Source organism: Condylura cristata, unplaced genomic scaffold (assembly GCF_000260355.1).
Source record: "Condylura cristata isolate star-nosed mole 26May11 unplaced genomic scaffold, ConCri1.0 scaffold00016, whole genome shotgun sequence".
In the NCBI taxonomy this organism is placed as follows: Eukaryota; Metazoa; Chordata; class Mammalia; order Eulipotyphla; family Talpidae; genus Condylura; species Condylura cristata.
In genome coordinates this window covers 12,888,900-12,912,104 of record NW_004567117.1, presented here as the reverse complement: position 1 = coordinate 12,912,104, position 23,205 = coordinate 12,888,900, and the positions used below count along the sequence as shown (strand labels likewise).

The 23,205-nt window shown below is 43.2% G+C and overlaps 1 protein-coding gene across 2 annotated transcripts in view; it reads left to right on the top strand.

The window, feature by feature from the left end:
• TMEM241 (transmembrane protein 241) overlaps positions 1-23,205 on the top strand; it is a 101,352-nt gene that overhangs the window by 23,695 nt on the left and 54,452 nt on the right. For both annotated transcript variants that reach the window (XM_012725767.1, XM_012725766.1), the window contains 6 exons: positions 6,518-6,595; positions 11,922-11,947; positions 16,955-17,006; positions 18,455-18,503; positions 19,304-19,349; positions 20,587-20,622. In XM_012725767.1, the coding sequence (XP_012581221.1) occupies positions 6,518-6,595; positions 11,922-11,947; positions 16,955-17,006; positions 18,455-18,503; positions 19,304-19,349; positions 20,587-20,622 (287 nt within the window). The remainder of the gene's footprint in view (positions 1-6,517; positions 6,596-11,921; positions 11,948-16,954; positions 17,007-18,454; positions 18,504-19,303; positions 19,350-20,586; positions 20,623-23,205) is intronic.

Below are 23,205 nucleotides of genomic sequence, written 5' to 3'. Positions count from 1 at the left end.
GGAGGTGACCACATGGCCTGGCAGACCTCTCCTGACCCGCCCGCTGCTCCCCTCAGCAGTGTACTTCGTCGATCTGCCTGTTCTGATCCCCACTCTGTCTCTGGTGAAGCCTCTCACCCTCTGCATCTCTGGCCTGTACCCCAGTTCTGTATGAATAAATAAATAAATCTTAAAAAATAAATAAAAAATAAAACAAGCCCAGAAAATGGCAAGTGCTGGTGAGGAGGTAGAGAACAGCAGCCCTTGTGCACTGCTCTTGGCTATGGTATAACTGCTGTGGAAAAAAGTATGGGGGTCTCACAGGCCCAGGTGGGCAGGTTCTATGTCAATTCGGGCAGACAGATAAAGAGAATCATGGAGCCCTCGATGGTTTCTTGTAGGCCTTTCAATGCCAGAACAGAGACCCATGTACCCCAGGCAGACCAGCAGGCAAGACGAGGTAGGGGGGACGCAGAGGCTTGTGAAGCAACAGAACCTCCCCCTTCACCCCCATACCCCCCCCCCACAGATGAATCACTGTGTTCTTTCTCTGGCCTCTCTCTGGTGTACTCAGTCTCTGTAGTCTCATGGTCTCACCTCACCTCAGAGTGGCCTCTTCACCATGCTGCTGCTGCTGCCTTCACCCCCTCCCACTAGGAACAGGTATGAGCATTGGCACATGTGCACACCTGTGCTCTTTGAGCCCATGTGTCTGTAATTACATGTGTAAGTGTCCTTACAAGTGCTCCCAAGGGCTTTTGCACAGACCACAGATGGCAGCTGTAAAGACTAGCTAGGAAGGTGGACACAACCTGACAAATCCATTTGCCTACTGGTGGTTTCTCAAAATATTAAACATACAAATTAGATGATCTAGCAATTCTATTTTTTGGTGCATTGATCTCAACAGCCAAAAAGTAGAGGTAACCCAAGATTCTATTCATGCATGAATTTATAAACAAAATATGGTATGGACAAATGGAATGATTTTCCCTTAAAGAAAGGGAATTCTGTACATGTTACAACATGGAAGAACCTTGACAACACACCTGCTGAGATAAGGTGGTCACCAAGGACAAAGGCTGTGTGATTTCACTTACATGACATACTGAGTAAAGTCAGACTTACAGGGGCAAAGTAGAAGGGTATTGCCAGGGGCTGAGCAGAGGAGAGATGGGGAATTAGTTATTTCATACAGATTTTTAGGTCTGCAGATGAAGAATGTTGGAGATGGGTGGTGGTGATGGCTGCACAACAGTGTGAATGTGCTGAATTCCCTTGAACTATATTCTTAAAAATGATTTAATGTAAATGGTCTTAATCAGGCTTTTTATGCCACGAGTCTCTGGCTGGATCATGTTAATCGGAAGGCACTTGCAGGTGTGGGTGTGGGGGACATGAGTGCGATTGTGGATAGCAGGGGCGTGGGTGTGGGCATGCCTATGTGTGCCCAGCTGAGCCTAGAGGCCAAGGCTATACGACAGCTATGGAGCAAAATTATGAGGAGGAGCAGTATGATTGCAGGAGAGGTGAGCCACGAGGAAACACCAGAGAGCCCAAGGAAACAGACCGAAGATTCGCTGCCCTCCCCTGCCTGAAACCCAGTTCCCCTTCCTGCCCTGCACCTTAATGCCCCACTACAATGGTATATGTATATTTTAGCCAATTTTAAAACATTTATAAACAACCCCTAGGTGGGTTTTTTTTTTTTTTGTCTTTATTGAGGTAATCTTGGTTTGCATCGCAGCACAGATTTATGGGAATTGGTTCACACCTCCTCAGATGTATGGCACCACCCCCATCCTTTATCCTAGGCCACTAGGTCTCCTTCTCCCTTGTGTTCTCCCCCTACTTCCCCTCCTCTGTAGCTTCAATTCTACAGTCCTATTTGTGGGGCTTTGGTTTGTTGTCCTTTCCTTTGTTTTCCCCCCTCTATATTCCACATATGATCTGGTAGAGGCTTTCGGGAGGAGCACACGAGAAGAGGATGATAGTGTGCCCTCCCTTGCTTCCTTCAGGACTCCTTGGAGTGCTGTAGGATTGCATATTCAGTTTAACTGAATTCTGGTCTGTGCTCTTGGGTAGAAAGTATGAGCAAAATAGCAATCCACAGAAAGCAGGCAAAGCAGCCCTTTGCCCTGGCCCATGGGTTCTAATCCCAGCGGGAGGCTGCTACAGGGCTGATGTCACCCCTGAGTGCTGATCTTATTCCCTTGTGTCTTGCCAAACTGGAAGAACTCTGAGAATTTGAAGATGCTTTTTTCAGACAATGAGGTTCCTAAGCAGAAATCAGCTACTTTATGTGTATATGAAGTGCGAAGATGGTGTTGAAGTTTGAGCTGGGGAGTCATAGGCAGAGAGGGGAGTGTGAGCCCACTGTGCCCTCGAGGAGTTTGCCAGCTAGTGACAGAATAATAAAGTTAATGCAAGTAAGTCCTTAAATCTAAATTAATTTAGATTTACAAATATACATATTCAGATGTATATTACCTACCACTTTCCAAAGGCTGCATACTGACTTAAAAGAATTATGATTAAAATAATAATTTTAACTATATGATTAACTATATTTCAATTTTATTTATTTTTAAAAAGATTTATTTATTCATGCATACAAGAACCGGGGTACAGACAAAGGTGTGAGGCTAGAGGGGTGAGAGGATTCACCGGAGACAGAATGGGGAGCAGAACAGGCAGATTGACTGAAAAACACTGCTGAGGGCAGCAGCAGGTGAAAGAGGAGAGGTCTGCTGCTCCATGTGGGTCACCTCCCTGATGAGGAATTGAACTCAAGCTGTAGTGGTTGTGGAGAGCTTCATAGTGCTGCGCTTTAACCCACTGTGCCAGCAAGAAGGGCTCTGTAACTACATTTTTAATGAAGAATTTAAAAAGAAATCTAAATAGAGAGCAAAGAACTAGACAAAACCACAGAAGGACTTAGCATCCAGAAATTAGGATGTTATATTTTACAAAAAACAAAAACAAAAACAACACAGCCAGGCATTGACTGGAGCTCTCAGCATCCTGCAACTAAATGAAAAAGCTTTAAGACTCTCAGCTGATAAAATAAGGGCAGGGCCTTTGCTGAAGTAAAGCAAAACTTCCTTGCTCACAGTGGTGTTTCATAGAGACTTGATAACTTAGTAACATCCTTGTAACATGGTGACGGCCTAGTTTCAGGGATTCTTAGTGTGTACTGGAGGCTGATGGTGTGGCACTCAGCTGGGGAGGAGCAGTTCTCTGGGGCTGCTCCGGGGCTCTCAGGTTATCTGGCTGTGTTCACCTTGGGCAGACTGCCTTAGGCCATTCTCTAGGAACATTATTTCCAGCATGAACAATTTTGATAAAAATTGGACAGTCAGCAGTTCAAGTTGCATTCTTAGGCAAGGCCCTAGAGTGCAATTACTCTGTATTGTAGAAGGCCACACTCAAAATTTTAAAAAGTCTCAGCACTATGAAGCTATCTGCAGCACTGCAGCAAAAGTTGGTTGCCCAGAAAGGGAGCTAAACCACATGGCGCAGCAGACTGCTCCTGTCTTCCTGGCTGCTCCCCTCAGCAGTGTATTTCAAGAGATCTGCATTTTCTGCTCCCTATTCTCTCTAGTGAATCAGCTTACCCCTGCACTCCAGCTCTTGTATACATAAGTAAATCTTAAAAATATAAAAATAAAGATTACCCAAAGAGAAAGTAGGATTGGGGTTTCTTTTGCAAAAAAGGGAAAAAGCCACCCTAGACTTGCACTTGAATAAAACCAGAATCATCCACACCTCTGCAGAGTGACCCAAGGCCTTGCCTGGGAGCAGGGCCAGGATTTTCCATAGAAAGCTGTTCTCAGTCATTCTAACTCTTGAACAAGTAACAATCAAGTCCTCAACATTGTATTCTTAAGAGCATGGAAATAATGGAAAATTTTAAGTTACAATTTTCTCTTGACAGCCAGAAAAAGAATATCCAATGATTCATGAATTTCGAATTTTAACTTAATGGATGCTAAGATTAAATTAGTTATAAATGGTGCTCTTAAGTAACTAAATGAACTGGCTGCAATATAGTTGAATTACATTTTGCATCAAAATGAGGAGTTGGACCTTGTATTAGTTGACCGTGCATCATTTTTCATGATGAAAGATGGTAATCACCTTTTGTTGTGAAGGTTTTTTCCTAGAGTCTTGACAAGAACATTTTTATTTTTCTGATCTCTTTAACAACAAGCCAGTATCTAGATTATCTAATAATTAAGAGGCAGGTTAAAAAAGAACCAGAGTATTTCCCGCAGCTCTTGTATCTGCTTCATGGAGATATAAATAGTATCTATTGACTCAGACTTAATATGAAGACTAAGATGTAAAAGTAGTGTCTGGCATTTCATAAATATATTTCTTAGCTCTTCTAGTTCTGTTATCATCCCATAAAAGTCCTGTTGAACTTGACTAAATAAAGATGATAAAAGGGCAGGTTTTCTAAAAGAACCACGTGTGTGTGTGTGTGTGTGTGTGTGTGTGTATCCTGATGTGCACAGTCAAGGGAAAATCAGTAACTCTGCAAATAGCCTCAATATTCTTTTAAGAGATTTTTATAGAGGCTGATAGAGTCTGTCACAGAACTGCTGTCTCTAAAACCTGCTCTCTTAGTAGAAAAGTATAGCCTGAGAAATTCATATTTAAAAAGTTTTAAGTAGGGCCCTCCCTGGTGGCCTGGTGGGTTAAAGCACAGCACTGAGAGGCTTAAGCCACTTCTGCATGAGTTTGATTCCTGCCTGCCCCGGAGGTGACCACATGGTGTGGCAGACCTCTCCTGACCCACCTGCTGCTCCCCTCAGCAGTGTAGTTCATCGATCTGCCTGTTCTGTTCCCCACTCTGTCTCTGGTGAAGCTTCTCACCGCCCCTGAGCCTCTGGCCTGTACCCCAGTTCTGTATGCACAAAAAAATAAATCTTTAAAAAAAAAAAAAAGTTTTAAGTAGTGGCCCTACCTGGTGGCACAAGGGGTTAAAGCACAGCACTATAAAGCCATCCAAAACCATTGCAGCACAAGTTCAATCCCGGGCCAGGGAGGTGAACACATGGCATGGCAGACCTCTCCTGACCCGCCCGCTGCTCCCCTCAGCAGTGTAATTCGTTGATCTGCCTGTTCTGCTCCCCGTTCTGCCTCGAGTGAATCCTCTCACCCTCCACACCTCTGGCCTGTACCCCAGTTCTTGTAAATCTTTAAAATCTTTAATAAATCTTTAAAAAGAAATATAAAAGAAGGGTCCAGAGAGATGGTGCATCAGAGGGTCTACTGCCGGATAACTGTAGGCATCGAGGTGCAGACCCACAGAAGAACTGTGCCTGAAAATGCAGATTTATACTGCCAGGTAGTGATTAGGCACCAGCACCCCTCTGTAGGGAGCTGAGGACAGTGACAGTATTGGCAGCCTGGGTCTGTGTGAGATGCTGATTGTCAGCTTGAGCTTGGGACATCCAGACAAAAATAGCTGAAGCTCAAACTAGCAGGAAGATGAGATTGGTTCACTCATGCCCACACAGAGGAAGCTATTCTCTGCAGCTTATGCAGCTGTATTATGGGAAGTACCTGCTTTACTCCTGCCTATAGTCAAAGCCACAATACCAACTAAAGTATACTGCCATTAAACAGAGTTAAAGCCTCTGTGCCTGGGACATTAACATGTCAATCTGCACAATACATGCTTTTACCAGGATTTATCCAGGATAAATTCTCTCATGCTTCTAACCTAGGTCCATTGGCAGTGGCCCTTCTTGCCATAGAAAGGAACATTCTCAGGTTCTTGGGATACCACTGTAGTTTCTGTAGATATCTTTCAGGGGCCATTTTTCAACCTATTACATAGCTACTCTTTTGCGGTCAGACCGTGTCACTGTCTGCTTTAAAACTCTTTGGGAACTCCTATGCGCTTCAGGATGGTCCTGATTCCTTGGGCTGTGACCACCTCATCCCCTTCCTCTCCTTGTGTCTCCCTTGAGCTCCTGTTCTACCATGCTCAACTTCTCCCCTCCCTCCTCCAATTCTTGGAGGAGGTGGCGGCTTGCCTTCTTCATTGGGCTCTCTCTATTCCTCTGTCTAAAACACTCTCCCACCTCTTGTGTGGCTCACTATTTCATCACTCAGTTCAGGTTTAGACTTTGGACTTCAATTCCCCCATGACACCTGTCCTGGGTTAGTCTGCCTTTCTGTATGTCCTGTCAGAGGTCAATAAGAAGCTTTCATATCGACCTGTTCATTTGTCCACAGGCTGTTTCCCCTACACCTGACATGGTGTCTGGCACACAGCGGGTGCTTAATAAAAGTTTGCTGATGAGAATATCCACGGAAAGGGAGATCCTGTACTCACCCACCCCACCAAGAGTAATGCCACAACAGAGCACAAATCCATGCAGAAGTATTATGCCGGATAGGTTTATATATGTGGGTGCCAAAAGTTCCCACAGATCTTTATTTTTAAGCAGAAATCTAGAATTATGTAATTATAAGATCAAACAAAATGTTTTCATGTTTATTCTGCTTTTTTTTCCCCCAGACCATTCCTGTGTTTCTCACTTTGCATAATGTAGCTGAAGTTATCGCCTGTGGGCACCAGAGCTGCTTTCAGAAAGAGGTAAATAATAATGCAAAAATGATAGTTTCTCTTCCTTTGCTTTAAATTTCAAAGACGCATTTTGTTTTAGGACCCAAATGAGTGTTTGCCATTCCTGCCATCTATTTCCAGCTCAGCCTGCTTACCAGTGGTGGCTAATTTAAAGGAGTCCCTTCTCGCTTTCCCTTCAGTTCAACACACATAGGCATGCTTGCTGATCTCAACGAACTCAGCCCAGGCAAGGGCTGAACCAAAGTCTTGGATAGAAGCAGGAATTAATTGTGGATCTGCTGGGACAGCATTCTCACCCACAGCTCACCCCAGAGCCACATGGAAACAGGGCAGAGCCTCACGCGGGGTACTGGAAACATTAGCTCATCCCAGGGAATTCATTTTCTTTCCAAACCCAGCTCTGCCTCACAGCAGGTAGAACAAGTTTCTTCACCTTTGGTACATCCCTCTCTGATAGAGACAGAGACCTCCAAGCCTGAGCTAGGAATCTGGAATTTATGCTGAGTGCAATGGGAGTGCTTTCTGATCAGAGACTGATTTGATTCTTGGTGGTAAAGCAGCGAAGGAGTGAGGATTGCGGGACATGCCAGGGGACCGTGCGGTGACAAGGTTCTTCTGCTGACCTGCAGGCAATAGCCTTTCTGGCACTCCAGAAGCCTGACACCTTCTCTGACACTTAGCAGTATCATCACATTTCCTGATTTCATCAGTTTTGAAATGTGCTACTTTATTCACACTTGAAAAGTTTTAGCTATATGAAGTTGGAATGCTTTTACAATCCATGATATGTCATAGTCTAGATTTTTTCTTTCTTAGTAGTTTATAAAATAAGATTTTTACCACCTGTGGCAGTGAAAAAGGGCTATAGGGGACAATAGCCAGTCAAAAAGACATCATGAGATGGAGGACAGGTCACTGTGGGGGTTCTTCACCCATGAACACATGGCAAGACCGCTCAAGCTCAGAGGTGACAAGGGATGAGGGTTATTTAACAAGGGAAATAAGGAGTTCTTACGGCCACGACTGGCCAGCTAGCTCACCCCAGAGAGTGTTCAGTGTCCAGACGTTCCAACAAAAGGCTGCTCATTCAAGATGGCGCTGTCCTGTCAACAAGGGCCTGACACATGTGGCAGTCAGCAAAAGCAGGTCAGGATCCAACTCCCCACAGCTGGAGGTGCTCACAGGTGGGCCACTGAGATGACTCTGGAGCAGCTCACAGTTGCAGTCCCAAGGTTGGAATGGACAGCACCAGGCGCTGGACCACACAAGGCAGGTGGTACAGACGATGGACAGTTCTCAGAAATGACCTGGTCACAGAGTGCCAGTTACTGCTGATCACTAGTGTGGCCCACACCAACAAATAGCTCTTTGAAATAGCAAGCCTGAGTCCTCTCACACTAGGCCATGTCAGAGGCAGGCTGGGGGCAGGAATCGGGCCCCTGGTCTCTGCAAAGCGCCTTGGCTTCTCTGGAAGCTTTATCAGCTTCTCTTCTTCCTTCAGGGGCTTTTGACAGCATCCAGTCTGAGTCCAGTCCAAGTGAACAAGCCCGAGAGCACAGGCGTCAGCTGTCTGAGCAAGCATTAAAGCCCAGTGAAAGGGCAAGCGTGTTTTTTCCACTCTGGCTTCCCTCCTGCCTTATATCCCCTTTCAGGTCCTGCACCAACCCATCTGATTGGACCGTTTTCAATCCTATGGCTGATTGGACCATCTACCAATCAGCTCATAGCTTATACCTGATGATCCGTTCCATGCTCAAGAGCCAAATCCAGGGTCTTCTCCACAGCCTGCAGCTGGAAGGAGCCAGAGCCATGGAGCTGGTCCCTTGAGGCCCCAGAGGCTGCGTGCCCTGGGGTGCTGTGGTACGGAACCACTGCCATCAACCACCACTGCCTGCCGCTACCAGCAGCCTGAGCCCCAGGTGGGCCACTGGTGGCAGGTAGTAAAATGCCGAGCACCTGCAAGCAAAGCTCTGGCACTGCGTGCTACAGCCCCAAGTGGGGATTCTCTCTGGTTTTAGCATTGCAGGCTCAATGAAATGGTCTGATTTACCCTTTGTCTCTACCTGCTTCCTCTGAACCATCGCCTTGCAAGGACCACAGGTGGTTCTCTTATTAGCCTCAGTGCTCAGCTGGAGCCCAGCGGAGTATCTACTAACGAGTCACTGAGATTTCCACCTCAGATAATTTCTAAGAGCTACCTAGATTCTGGGAGACTCAGGCCACTCAAATTCTGAAAAAGCTTCTTATTCATGAAGTGGATACTTTTCTCTGAATTTAAAATGAACAATTACCTGATCTAGGGCCAAGATCCAGGCATCTTCATGGGGTATTGCTTCCTGAGGGACCAATCAGATCAGATAGATGAGAGTTAATATAGGACTAGGGACTGAAGAGTCCTCAGGGTTTCCTCCTCTTGGGGCTAGACCACCAGGCTCAGAGAGACTGTCCTTGGAAGGAACTGGATGAACACTGACATATTTTGAATTGTCGACCTCTTTTCGTCACAATCAGAGAACATCATTCCTGCCATGGCAAATTAAAAAACAATTGAGTGGGTTACGTAGCTTCCTCGTTTTATATGTATGTGTGTGTGTATAAAATCTTTCTGTTATGAATGTAATAAGATGTAATTATTTGTAGAGAATGCAGAAGGGGGAGAAACAGAAGTCAACTAGACTTTTTTTTGTAGACTTATGGAATTAGTCTTATTACCTTGCAGACATATTTATCACAATTTATCATTAGAATACTGTTACACAGGTATTAAATATATACTTTATATCAAACACCTTGTTAGGCCTACAGCTATAAAAATGTAGAGGATGTATTTGTCACCCTCATAGAACTCAGGTTGAAGGGAGTAGCTGATGCCTAAGCACAGGCTGCAGTAACCCACAGAATGTCAGATGGGCTGGAACAGGTGTGACCCCTGGGCAGCCTGCTTAGAGGGCCACAGCCTACATATGAACTCGGTCACACTGCATGAGTGGGAGTTTTCCTTTCCTAGAGGAAAGGCACTTCAGGCAGGCAGAGGAAGCAGCAATGATGGCCGGTGCCCTGACGGGGCCAGAGGGCTGTAGGGACAGGACTGGCTGACAGACTGTGGCAGAAAAAACATCATAAAGGCTCTGGCACTAGATTCCTGGGCCCAAGCTTTGGGGCCACTTACCTGATTTCCCAGTGCCTCGGTGTCCTCTCTGTACCATATTACCCAAGCCTGTTAATTAGCCCCTAAGGAAGTGAGACGAACAGCTCGGGATACAGAAATAGAAGCCCTCAGAGTAAGGTTGCTAACCCAGAGTGCTTTTCAATGTTCATTGTTTTTGGGGGTTTTTTTTGGCAATATACTTTTGAGTTGTTAAACTGATCCATACTGAGTTTAGGGCTTATCACAGAGTAATTTTTAAATTGAAGAACCTGAAAAGCTGAATGTCCTGACATTACTCCTCAGTTGTGGACAATGGGGGGAATGGCATTCAGTAATCAATTTATTGCTTGCTTCTACTCACCAATCCCAACTTTGGGCTCCTTTAGTCAGAAGATTAAAAAAAAAAAAGAAAGAAATGTAGTGCATTTGTAACAGTGCACACCTGAAACTTATATAATGTCGCAATGCAATGTTACTTTAAAAACAGTAAAAAATAAACCCACAAGAACCTCGCCTGTGAAATGGGTGAGCTCTTTTGGGCATTGGGTGGCTTTGTTGCTCTGTAACTAAGCCCCAAATAGTTGCTGGGTTACTCATGGAACTGCTGGAGCATCTTTTTCACCAATGTCCTTGTCCCGCAAACTGTTGAGGTTCAGTTTTTTAAACTTACATATATAAACATCATTCTTCCTTTTGTACATTTTTCCATCTCAGTTGTAATTCCTGTGGACTTCCCACCACCACTTCACCCATGTGCCATTACCAGATCCCGAGTGCTCTTCCTGCCCCTGTAGATTGTCTCTGGTTTATAGTTGTTGATTTTTGTTTTTACTTATTACAGTTGCCTTTTTTTTTTCCCCTGACCCCTTACACTCCTGCTATGAGTGAAACCATCCAGTATTTTTCTTTTTCTTTCTGGCTTATTTCACTAAAGCATAATCCCTTCCAGCTCCATCCATGTCGCTGCAAATAGCATGATATCTTTGTTGAGAATCTTTTAATAAGCCATCACAGGCGAATTATCCAGATGCTGGTTTTCTTTCTGTGTTGAAGGATGTGTCCCCCCCACCAGGTGGCAGTGGAGTCAAGCGCGGCTTCGCTTGCCCTCAGCTGCAGCAGGTGACACAAAGATAACAGTAGCTCGGTCTCCAAGATGCAAGTCACCGCTTTGTATGCAAACAGGATCTTTACCAAAACAATGAAATACTCAGTGGAGGGTGTGGTGTGGTAACATACACCTGAAGGGTATTATCCTTTCCTTCTAATTCAATACAATGTGGTAAACCAGCTATCTCAATGAAAAGTCAAATTTAAAAAAATGAAGTGCTGAAACTGCATTATTTAGTAATGCATGAAAATTCAAGAGTTCTGTCCGCACTTCACTTTTAAACATTATGTCCATTTGAACTAGAGTAAAAATAAATCATAGTTTGCCCTCAACTAGCAAAACAATCTGAAGTGGTCAGAATTAATCTGCTGTCTTTTCTGACTACTTCCCCTATCAAATTTAGAAACATCTGTGTTTCCCTCTGCCAGAACTTTCTTCCTCAGTGCGAAGGACTAATTTCCTCAAGCTGAATAATAAGGAATCCATAAAGGTAGAATCTTTGTTCTGATTTCTTTTTTTCAGGGAACTCTTAAGTGCCAAGTTTACATTTTCCCAGCCTGCCCTTTTTTCCTTCTCTGTAGGGGTGGAGTAAAATGTCCCTTCTCCTTTCTTCTATTTCTTAATTTACACCTCATACTAGAGAATTTATAGCACTGCTCAGTCAGAACTGGATTAAGGAGGAAAATTTAAAGAGACAGACCAGACTAGACGCTGAAGAGAGCTTAATTTCTCTTCTTATACAGCTTATGGCGGTTTCTCTGCTTTTTTCTTGGTGTGTAAATTTTTGAAAGCTTGGCCCCAGCGTCATTTTGTCCTGTTGTGACTAGATCTAGCTGTCGTGGTGGGAGTGGCAGAGCTGCAGTCCGGGAAGCTTTGTCTGGTGACTCAACTCTACACCTCTGAGCCAGCCACGGACTCATCAGTCCAAGCAGACAAAGCTCCAGCAAATACTCAAGTGCATCGGGCCCTTATGCCTGGCAAACTCAATCAGGAGCTCTTTACCTTTTGGTCTAAATATTTTCTTTTACAGGAAGAAAAAATTCTAAAGATTAATTCTGAGTCTCTTTATTTTCATACAGAAAACTTCTCCTGCAAAGGTCTGTAGGTAAGTTATTTTTTTAAAAAAAAATCCACAAACCTTTAAAATATAAGAGTTAATCTGATTTTGACTTTGCTATAAATCACTGAAGATTGATGCCAGAGAGTCTATAGAAGTTACTATAAACACTCTTACCCCTCTTGTGTGACTTATTCTGAAGTCTTTTTTTTTCCTGAAATATGTTGTTCCCAAGGGGGAGCAACCCATACTAGATGTCAGCCACTGATGCCCAAAACTGTTCTTAGAGTTGTGCAATGCTGGTGAGAATGAACATGGAAAAATTAGAAATGACTTCAGTTTTTAAAAATAGGGTTTATTGGGTTTTTAAGATTTTTCATGGTGGAGAAAGCACGGGCCTTGGAGTCCAGGGATCCAGTTGTGGTCCTGGACACGTGGGCATAACCCTCTTGAACTCAGTTTCCTTGAGTAGACTCTGCCCTCTGTGTGCTAGCTGGGCACCTTGTTCTCTGACCACAGTGAGAACCTTCCTGCCTCTTCCACAGTGACTTGGAAGCTCAGTCCTGTAGACAAGAAAAATCAACAGAGGTGCTTTGATATATGGATTTAGGACGTTTGTGTCAAATATTTCTGGCCTTTTGGTCTTTACTACAGGCAGCTACTTGAAAGAAAAAAAAAATCTTTTGTTTAAAAGATTAGCAGGTGTTAAAGAGAAGCATGAACACCCTCTATCCCTGATAGAATGAGGTATTGCTCAAGCCAAGATGGCAGTCTCATACTTGGCTTTCTCTCATCATCCCTCAACCCCATGGGGTTGTCTGTTTGAAGGCTGTCTAGCTGTCATTGCTGTGGATGGGAGAAGTGTCTTGTGTCCTATAAAGCCACCCACCGGAGGTTAGACACCAAATCCCTGAGTGTTCTCACCTTCCACTCAAAACCTGCTGATTCCTGTGTAGCCTTCACTTTTCCAACCCTTTGCTTCTGAATATCTTCTAGGCCATGTGTATGTGTGCCTTGGAAGTTGGTGAGACTGTCTGAATGGGGTGGGCTGTGCCTCAGGCTGTCCCCTGTTGTGGTAAATTTGCAAAGACTGTCAGGCCCAGGTTAAAGGATTCCTTCATACCAGCGCCCCTGCCTTGGGCCAGATGGCCATGTTGGTCTCTTCAGTTCACAGCTTCATCTGATGACAACAGTGAGCACTGTCGGTGTGGACAGGATTGATTAATACCACTATTGTCAGTGTAATGAGGTTATAACTATCAGGTTGTTAACATTACGCACATATATGATACAGAATTCTGTACTTATCTGAGATGTCATAAAAACCAAGTCCCCTAAAAACACAGCTTCTGTTCATGCTTTTGAGTCTTTGCTTTAGTCAGAAGTGAGAAAGTACAACACTATGCCATTGTATTATAAAATGGAAAGGGGGTAAAAGTAGGTGTCAAGAGTTTTTGTGCTTTCTGTGGTCTTTCTAGAAGAGAGAATAGCTGGGGTAAGCTGAGGGTATGACCTTTGGGTATGGGGAAACCCAGAAGAGGTTCACTAATTCTGAACCAAATTTGATTCTGTTCCAAAACATTCTAATGAATGTGGCTAGCTTTGTGCAAGTATCTGTGATTGAAAAATGTTACTTTTTGTACAAAAATATTTTATTTTGACTTTCTAACATAGATAACAGTGCGTAAATAATGAAGGCCCCTACAACCTTCATCCACTTTTAACAGTTTTCAACTATGGCTCCACTCAGCACCTCGTTTCAGTAAATCCCAGTCCTAATCCTGTGGAAATAGCATTTCAGGTGCTAAATATTTCAGTAGGCAGAAAGAGATTTTTCTTTTTTTAAATATGAAAAACCTGTTTATTCATTTGACTTAAGAGGTCAGTGAGACCAACATGTTACAAATGGTTGCTGGCTCTTTGTTTTTTCTTGCTTAATTTAAAAACGTCCAGGATTAGGAAGTTGGAGTAAAGGACTGAAGTGGGGCAGAGGGTAAAATTGAGAGGACCTTGACCACAGTAGCCATATTTATCGTGAAGGCAAACTTTTGACGCTGAAGCTTTTGACTCTGAGGCTACATTATCACTCTATTCCATTTCTCAGTTACCATTTCATAAGGCGTTACTGGTATATAAAAAAGGAATCCAGCTCCCTTGCCTGTCAGCGTTCAGCTTCAGTCATCTGCAAAATTATGACCTTCCCAAAGTTCTGCATCCTGTGGTGAACAGTCACCCATTGCTTATCACTGAGACCATATTCCTCCGCCCGGAAGACCCTTCATACTCCTTCTGAAACCAGATTCAATCCACTTGAAGTCTCATTAGAAAAAAAAAATCCTATTTCTTCAGTTACTCTTAGTGCACTAGAATTCACTTCTGAACATTTTACTTGCTGAGCAGTTGGAAAGGATAATCTGTTTAGGAAAAAGTTCCCAAATTAATAATGGTTTTTATTGTATTTCATAGCTCACAAATAGAGCTGAGGAATCATGCAGAATCTTACTGTTTCTGTGGCCTGACGGTTTAGCTCTTATGCATCAACCTGCCAAACTGTTCCTTTCTCGGAACCATAAATACCATACCCACATTTCCTGATATTTTTTTTTTAAAGATTTATTTATTTATTCATACAGAACTGGGGTACAGGCCAGAGATGCGGAGGGTGAGAGGCTTCACCAGAGACAGAGTGGAGAGCAGAACAGGCAGATCGAGGAAGTGCACTTCTGAGGAGAGCAGCGGGCGGGTCAGGAGAGGTCTGCCATACCAAGTGGATCTCCTCCGGGGCAGGCGGGATCGAACTCATGCGGAAGTAGCTTTTGATTCTTAGTACAGTGCTTCAACCCACTGCGCCACCAGGGAGGGCCCGATATCCTTGTTTTTAAGTGTCCTAGCTTGCTGCATGAAGCAGCTGAACTTGATATAAGTTCGGTGTCATTTCTTTCACAAGAAATGACAACAATCTTTCTGGGCTTGAACCAGCAAGGCCTGAGTTCCTCTGAAGCTTGCAAGTATACATCTTGCCCCCACTCCAAATTTTAAATTTTAACAACAGACCCATCCTTTTGAATACCAAGGTTGATAGGAAAGCCTGCGCACACTCCTTATAGCATCTTGATCGCATCTCTGCACGATTCCAGGTTGTACCAGTAATACTCAGTTCCTTTCTGTTGCCCCACCATTTGTCAACCAGGATCTTCTTTTTCTTCCAAGAAAACTGAGTTCGGTAGCGATGTGATTGAATTCCTTCTGCAGTGAGCCTCGGGCTTCTGCACAATAACAGCACCTCCCTTCAGGGAGATGTCAACATTTTCTGGAATGTTGACTGTCTGGTTGCTGAAAATGGTCTTCATTCTTATAGTAGAGGCAGCAAATAGTTAGAGATTTTTCCTAGTAACACTTGTTTGAGGAGAAGGTTTAAACCGACAATAAAGTTTAAAGAATATGATGACATTGAATTTCCACAAACCCTCCACCTATAATAATCCATTGATAACATTTTGTGCATTTCCTTTCTTTCTCCTTGTGTGTGTAACACACACACACAATACTTTTATGCTTTTTTTTTTCTGAAAAATATGAAAGTAAGTTGCAGAAACCCTACTCCTAAATACTTCAGAGTGCATCTCCTAAAAATAACAATCTTTTGCTTAACCACATTGCAGCTATTAAATTTAGAAAATCAACACCTTATGTAACATCTTATATTATTGTCTAATATTGAGTCCATGTTCGAATAGGGACAACTATCCCCGTATTGTCTTTTATAGTAATCTTTTCCCCTAGAGAAGTCATGTCCCTCTCATCCTTTAATTTAGAAGTTTTTAGTCATTTGTTGTCTTTCATTGTCTTCTCATTTGGGGCAGTTTGAGGCCACTGTTTTGTGGACTGTCCCTCAATTTGGCTTTGTCTCCTGTTTCAATTGAGGTTATGCATATTTGGCAGGAATACCGCGATGTTGGTCTGTCTAGTTAGTGGAAATACTAGTATAGATCATTTCACTAAGGCGATACATAAAAGATGTTAATGTGCTTTCCATGTCCTTTTCTTTTTTTTTAGGATTTATTTATTTATGCATACAGAACTGGGGTATAAGCCAGAGTTGCTGGGGTGGTGAGAGGACTCACCAGAGACAGAGTGGGGAGCAGAACAGGCAGATGGAGGAAGTACACTGCTGAGGGGAGCAGCGGGTGGGTCAGGAGAGATCTGCTGCACCATGTGGTCACCTCCAGGACCGGGGATCGTATTCAGACTGAAGCTCTCTTGCGGTGCTGCATCCTAACCCTTTGTGCCACCAGGGAGGCCTCCATGTCCCTTTTATTTTCTCTTTAGGTTGTTGAATTAGAACATTACTTTTATTGCACTATGGTTGATATCATTGATATCAACCATAGTTGATATTTTTAAGTATAGGATATAACAATTCCATGTTTATACATTGTGAAATGATCATCATAATAAATATTACCATCTTTTATTAGAAGTTTTCAAGTTTATAATATCATCTTTTTGGTTTTGGTACCCATTCTGTATGTTACCTCTCCATGACTGACTTGTTTTGTTGCTTGAAGTTTGTATTTACTGATACCCTTTACTCAGTTTACCCATTCTGCAACCCCCCACCCCTCTGGTAATCTCCATCTGTTTCCATCTCTGTGAATTTAGATTTGTTTTGTTTTCTTTCTTGTAAGTAATATAATCATGGTCTGCCTGATTTTCCACTGGTATATTTTTGGGGATCTGCAGCTTTAAAAATCCTTTTATTCCATGTTTCACAGGCACACTGTTTTCCCCAAATAAACCAGGTGTGGTTTTGCAAATGCCTGTCTTTGAGAAACCAGCTAGCTGAGCACTAGAGAAGGAACTTGTTCTCAGCACAGCACAGTAAAAAACCACATGGGTCTCAGGGCTCTCAGAGGATGAACAGGGAACTAGGTTTGATCCTGCAGAATCTTTGCTTCATCCAAACTCCAGCTGATGTATTTCAGCCTTCACACTCTTTCTGAAACCCTTTGATGTTGAAAAGTGAAGCTACATATTCTGTCTCCCTCTCCACAGTGTTCTCTTCCTCCTGGCTGCAGCAGGATGCCTTCCCTTCAATGACTCCCAGGTAAGTTCAGGTAAACTCATTTTGCCTGCCAAGTATCTGCACCCTGTGAAGACTCTGTGTATGAGCAGAAATTTCTGGTCCGTCTTTTAGAATCAGGGTAACCCTGGCCTGGGCAAAAGCATTTAAAAGCTTTCAGGCTGGGTACATTTTAAGCAGGTCAACACTTTTCAGGCATTTGTGCTCTCCCCAAGGCTGCAACAGTGTGACTCACAGAGCTCTGGTGTCTGGGTACTGTGCAATCTGCCTTCTTTACATGGCTGGAGAACCACAAACCAATGGCCAGCTTCACACATTGTGGCCAAGTTGACTTCCCCCCTTTATCTTAGGCCCTTACTGCAGAGTGATTTTCACTTTGTTATCTTTAATTTTTCATTTCTAGGCATGGAATACCACCCCCACCCTAGTAGTCAGCTCATTGTTGGCTTTTTTCTTTTACTCCCCCAGCATTTGTTAAGTCCCCATCAAGTGTCAGGCACTGAGCCAGGCTCTGAAGGTACAAAGAGGAAGAATTGTCCTGCTCCAAGCAGAAGTCTAGTCTAGTCGGAGCATGGGGAGGGAGAGAGACCATAAACAGACAATTATAACCCAGGGAGACCAGGACTCTATCCCAGGGAAGTGTGGGGTGCTGTGAGGTACCTCTGAAGACTTGGGGCCTCAGGAAGTAGGAATAGCTAACAATTATAGGGAATCTGCTGTGTGCCAGGCTCTGTGCCAATGCTGCAGGTATTTTTTAAATTTAAAATCTCACAATTCCACAAGGGAAGTGACTATTATTATTATCTCCATTTCATAACAACAACAACAAAAGAGCCCCAAATGTTATGAATAAATGGGGATCTTAAAATTTATTTATTTCAAAAAAAATTTTTTTAAAAGATTTATTTATTTATGCATACAGAACTGGGGTACAGGTCAGGAGTGGAGTGCAGGGTTGGTGAGACAATTCACTCAGTTATAACTATATATATATATATATATAGTTATAACTGAGTGAATATATATATATATATATATATATATATATATAAAAGATTTATTTTATTTATGCATACCAAAACTGGGTACAGGGCAGAGTTGGGGGGGTTGCTGTGGTGAGAGGATTCATCAGAGACAGAGTGGAGAACAGATAGGTGACCTGATTGAAATACACTGCTGAGAGGAGCAGCAGGTGAGACAGGAGAAGTTTGCTGCTCCATGTGGGTCATCTCCCTGCTTGGGGATAGAACTGGTGCTGCAGTGGCTTCGAATAGCTTCATAATGCTGCGCTTTAACCCGTTAGGCCACCAGGGAGGGCTCTTATAGCAACATATTTTACTAAAAGTTAGGGTCTCTCTCAAAATATCTATTATTTTGGATGTTTAATGCCATGTAAGTAAAACCACAGAAAGCAAAACTGCAGAGAGGAGCATTGCTATATGTATAAACTTTTTTAAAATCGTGTGTTACAGTTTGATCCAGATGGATATTTCTGGGCTGTCATTCACTTATTCTGCATAGGTAAGTTTTGAAAGAATGCTTACTTAAATAATGGAGGTTTATTTATTATATATCCTTACTGTAAATCCACTTTTTGTTGACCTGAGATGACAAGAAGATTGAACACAAGGTTGCAAAGTTAAAAACTAAATAAGTTTTTTCTAGTTTGATATTTCTGTTTTGGAATTTTCTTCAAATGTTTCCATTTCCAATATATTATAGTCGTCTTCTGTGACAAACTTCATTAACATATCAGGCGCAGACTTTGCTTGCTCAAGTCCACATGTGGGATGCTGGTCGATCTCTAAAGATGATGGGAAGTGATCCAGGAGTGTGTGTTAAAAGCACTCATTCAGCAGTAAATAAATAAAAAAGAAAAGTTAGTGGATAAAATAAAAAGGCCATCTCTCTATTTCACTCCTGTTCCAATGTTTCCTGCCTGTAGTTTTGGGGGGAGGGGAAACAGCGCAGACTTTATTACACACAGTTCAGAAATGCTGTGGTGTTTCTTTCTCAGGCATGCCATGCCAAGGAAGCCGAAAACTTCTGCTAATTGTGTGCTTCTGTTGATAAGGAACCTTCCTAGTCCCTATCTATACTGAGCTGCATTATCAAGGGGATTGTTGAATTTGAAACTTTGAAACCCCTAGTGTTGGTCCTCGTGGTCTGAGCAGGTGACCCTTGTAGGCGTGAGGGGACCGGCAGCCTCACCGCTGGGCCTTTTCTGCTTTATACTGATACACTATGTATTTCCCTGGATGCGCGTGCAGCCTCTTCAGAAGAATGCCCTTTGCCATTGACATGTGTTGCTTCGTTTTCAGGAGCTTATAAGATACTCCAGAAGTCCCAGAAGCCCAATGTCTTAAGGTAAAACTTTAATTTGGTGAGCTCTCCTTTGGTGAAAGGAAAGGCGTGAAACCCAGGTCTCAAGAGCTTCTTCCATTTGGCCAGAGACTGCAAGTCTGATTTGCAGTGCAGGCAGCAGCTCAGGCCCCAAAGTCATGTTCTGCTACTAGGCCTCCGCAGGCCAGCGCCGGTCAGTACCGGTCAGTACCAGAGGGCTGTCTTCTTCCCTCGTGCAGATATTTAGGGAACATTTGCAAGAATTATGTCACCAGCTGCACTGGACCCCAGTTTCCTTCTTCCAGCTTAGAAGTTCACTGCTTTGTTATGGTCTCCCCAGCGCTTTGCTAACCCCACTTATTTTAGACCTAGAAGTCACCCAGTCATTATGTGTTGTGCCTTTGGGTGGCATTTGGAGGACCTGCCTTGTGAATGTAACTGAGAAAGAGGAGAATTCAGGCTTGGGTGGGCAGGAGTTGCCCACCAATGTCGGGGCACCTAGGTTGGCCAGCTGACCCCTGGGTTTCCATCCTGGCCTGGGGAGATGTGATGCGACTGATTCCCGGGAGAAGATTGTGGATGGAGGCTGAGATGTGTGGCTTTCGGTCCCTCAAACACCTTTTGTTCTTTCAATAAAAGGTTTTTGCAACAAGAAGTCAGTGGAGTTGTCAGATTAAACAGCATGTCCAGTTAAATTTGGATTTCAGGAAAGTAATGAATAATTTTTTTTAGTTTAGGTGGGCAATAGTCTCCCTCAAAAGTGCCAATTGTGCTTAAAGGAAATAGACCACCATAAATGAAAGTGTGTGTGATAGTATTAAATTAGGAACTGTTTTATAAAAAGGAACCAGGGGGCCCTCCCTGGTGAATGAAGGAGTTAAGATGCAGCACAGTCAAACTACCTGCAGCCACTGCAGCAGGAGTTCAATCCCCGGGCAGGGAGCTGACCCACATGGCATAGCACACCTCTCCTGTCTCACCCGCTGCTCCCCTCAGCATTGTATTTTGGTGGATCTGCCTGTTCTGCTCCCCACCCTGTTTCTGGTGAATCCTCTCACTCTCCATCCCCCACACCTCTGGTCTACACCCCAGCTCTTGTATGTATAAATAAAAAGGAACTAGAAATGGGCTTTGAATATGAAGTTGTATTCAGACTGTTGATAATTTATAGATGTAAATATAATTTATTAATAGAAGATTGACTATTTTGTGTGTGTAAAACATTTCTGTTGTTTCACATTTCTTTTTCTTTATTCCTTAGCGACATTGACCAGCAGTACTTAAACTATATATTCAGGTAAAGTATGAATTACATTTTCAACACTAACCCATTCTTCTAGAGCTAATGAATATTATTTCTAATAATATTTTGACTAGAGAGTTCTGAGCCAATGTGCCTTTTTGGAAGGCAAGTTAAATAATCTGTGAGTTGACCCAGAGTTGAGAAAACCAAATAATAGTTCTGCCCTTAGGCCAGACAAGAGGGGCAAGCAACACTTCTCCACATGGAATATGTAGTTTTCTTCCCAGAACTCACACCCCCAGTCTGTGCCCTGGAATTCCATGCTCTGGCTGTCCTGAGCTCATTCCAAGGCAGACCCAGGGGGAATCCAAAGAAAGACTGTTAGTGGAGGACTGTGGATGAGGGGTAGGCTTGCACACTAAGGTGTTCACATGTGCATGTCTGAGACCTTTCAGGGTGCTGGACAGAGCCTGGGGTGGAGAAAGAAGGGGTGTGCCATTGGGAGTCAGGAACTAGAACTACAGCTCCCCATACTGCCATATTCTGACATGCCTCTTCAAGGTCTTCAGGAAATCTAAATTATAATCATCTGCATCTCCAGATTGTTGTGAAGGGATAGTTGTTAAGGAAATTTGCTTTATAGCATTTCAGTGTAGTGTATGGACTTGAGATCACACCCTTGCCCCCAACCAAGTAAAGAGCAGGGATGTGGCACTAAGCAGCATAGTTGGGGAAAACTCTTGGATTTTAGTTGTCCCAGACTGCACTAAATGGAACCAATTGAGAGGCAGAGTGAGATTTGCTCTTAGGAACCCAAGTTTGCTTACTGCAGCAACGTTGAGTAACAAGAGCCAGGGGGAGATACGCCTTTCAATATTTGGTCACAGTGATTTCTGGAAGAAATTTCTCAGCTTAAAACTTTAGTTGAACATGAGCTGTATACTCCATTTACAAGCAAAGTGCATAAAAATAATAATAATTATTAAAATGCCTATTTGAAGCATATTCACCCCATTCAAGACTATGGACCCCTTTTGTACCCAGCTGAAACAATCCTTAGTTCCATGTTTTCCAGACTCACTAGCTGCCTTTTTGAAAGATTTTCCAGAAGATTCAGGAGAATGTTGTTGTTTAAAATGTTTCCACGCCCCTGTAGGCAGTTGTCTTTTCCACAGAACATGGGACAGCCCCCTCAAGCAGCACAGCAGTGAGGGGATGGGAAAATCTCTTTGATACCCTCTTAGCCCCACACTGGTTCTCCTGTCTTCCCATCCACTCACAGTTCCTTCCCTTCGTGTGAAGATGGGGATCCCTCTCCTTAAGAGCCTGGTACTTCTGGCCTCCTGGCTGGCCAGCCTGTTTTTAGATCTTTCAGTACAAGTGATAAAGATACATGAATCAGAGCAAGGGTCATTGTTGGGTTTCCCACGAGTGCTGAAGACAGAGGACATCAATCACCGAGCTCTGTGGGGTGGTTTTGCCTGTGTGTGCCAGCCTGAAGTGCCTGCCAGGGCCAAGCCTGGTGTGAACTCTCCGTCTTTTGAGAGAGCTCAGTAGTTGCTGATTCTCTCTCTAAGACACACGCTCCTCTATTTTCTTGAGGCTGTAGTTGTTCCCAGCTCTCATCTGGGGATGTTTTTCATAGCGATAGAAGGCTCAGACCCAAGGTGGAGGCATGGGGTGATGGAAGGAATAAAGGAGGATATTATATATGGGCTGGAAACAAAATGGTATGACCTTAATCTGCATTTTGAGGGAATTGTAGATAACTTATATGGGATATATTATAGGATATATGCCTAGCCCCTTCCTTTTTAACATGAGCTGACACAAGTCTCTCACTGTCTGTTAAATAGAAACTAGCCATATTGACCTCTGTTCATATTATTTTGTAGATAATTTTGTGTGGGGGGAAGGGGAGAGAGAGAAAGAAAGAGCCGGAGAAAGAAAGAGAAAGGGAAATATAGACATTTTCTCTGGTGCGTGACTTTGTGAAAGAAAAAAGATGCATTGGAGTGTAGCCCATGGAAATTACGTTTTGTTCTTTATTTTCCCATGAGTACAAATGTTTTCTGTGTTCCTTGCTCTCTTTCCTTATTAGAACACTGCCTGGCACTTACTAGGTACTCAATAAATACTTGTTGAATGAATGAATTTTAAAGTAGGCTGTTTTTCTGGCATGCTGTTCCTTTTACATTAGTGTGATTTCCTCAGAGTTTACATGTTAGAATGATAGGGGGCTTCAAGTTAATATTTCTCTTCAAATGTATCCCTGCCATATATGCCTAGAGATGATTACTTGCAATCTGGAAAATGTATTAAGCCTCTACTGTTTGTCTGGTAAAGGCACTTGGGATCTAAGGATGAATAAATGTGTCTTTTGATCCCAAGGAGGACACAGTGTAGGAATTAGGAGTGCTGTGACATTGTAATTGCAAAATTCAAACAGAATCAATGTTGTCATTTAATTATTTCTTATTTTTATTGCCTAATGTTTCTTTCAGGCTAACCCTTTGCGGTGATTCCAGCAATAGAATTTGGGGTACCATTGGAGACCCTAGGAAATATTTGGGGATGGAAAGGGGCCCCTTATGTCTTACCATAGGAGCTATAACTTCTGTTATGGAAATTATAACC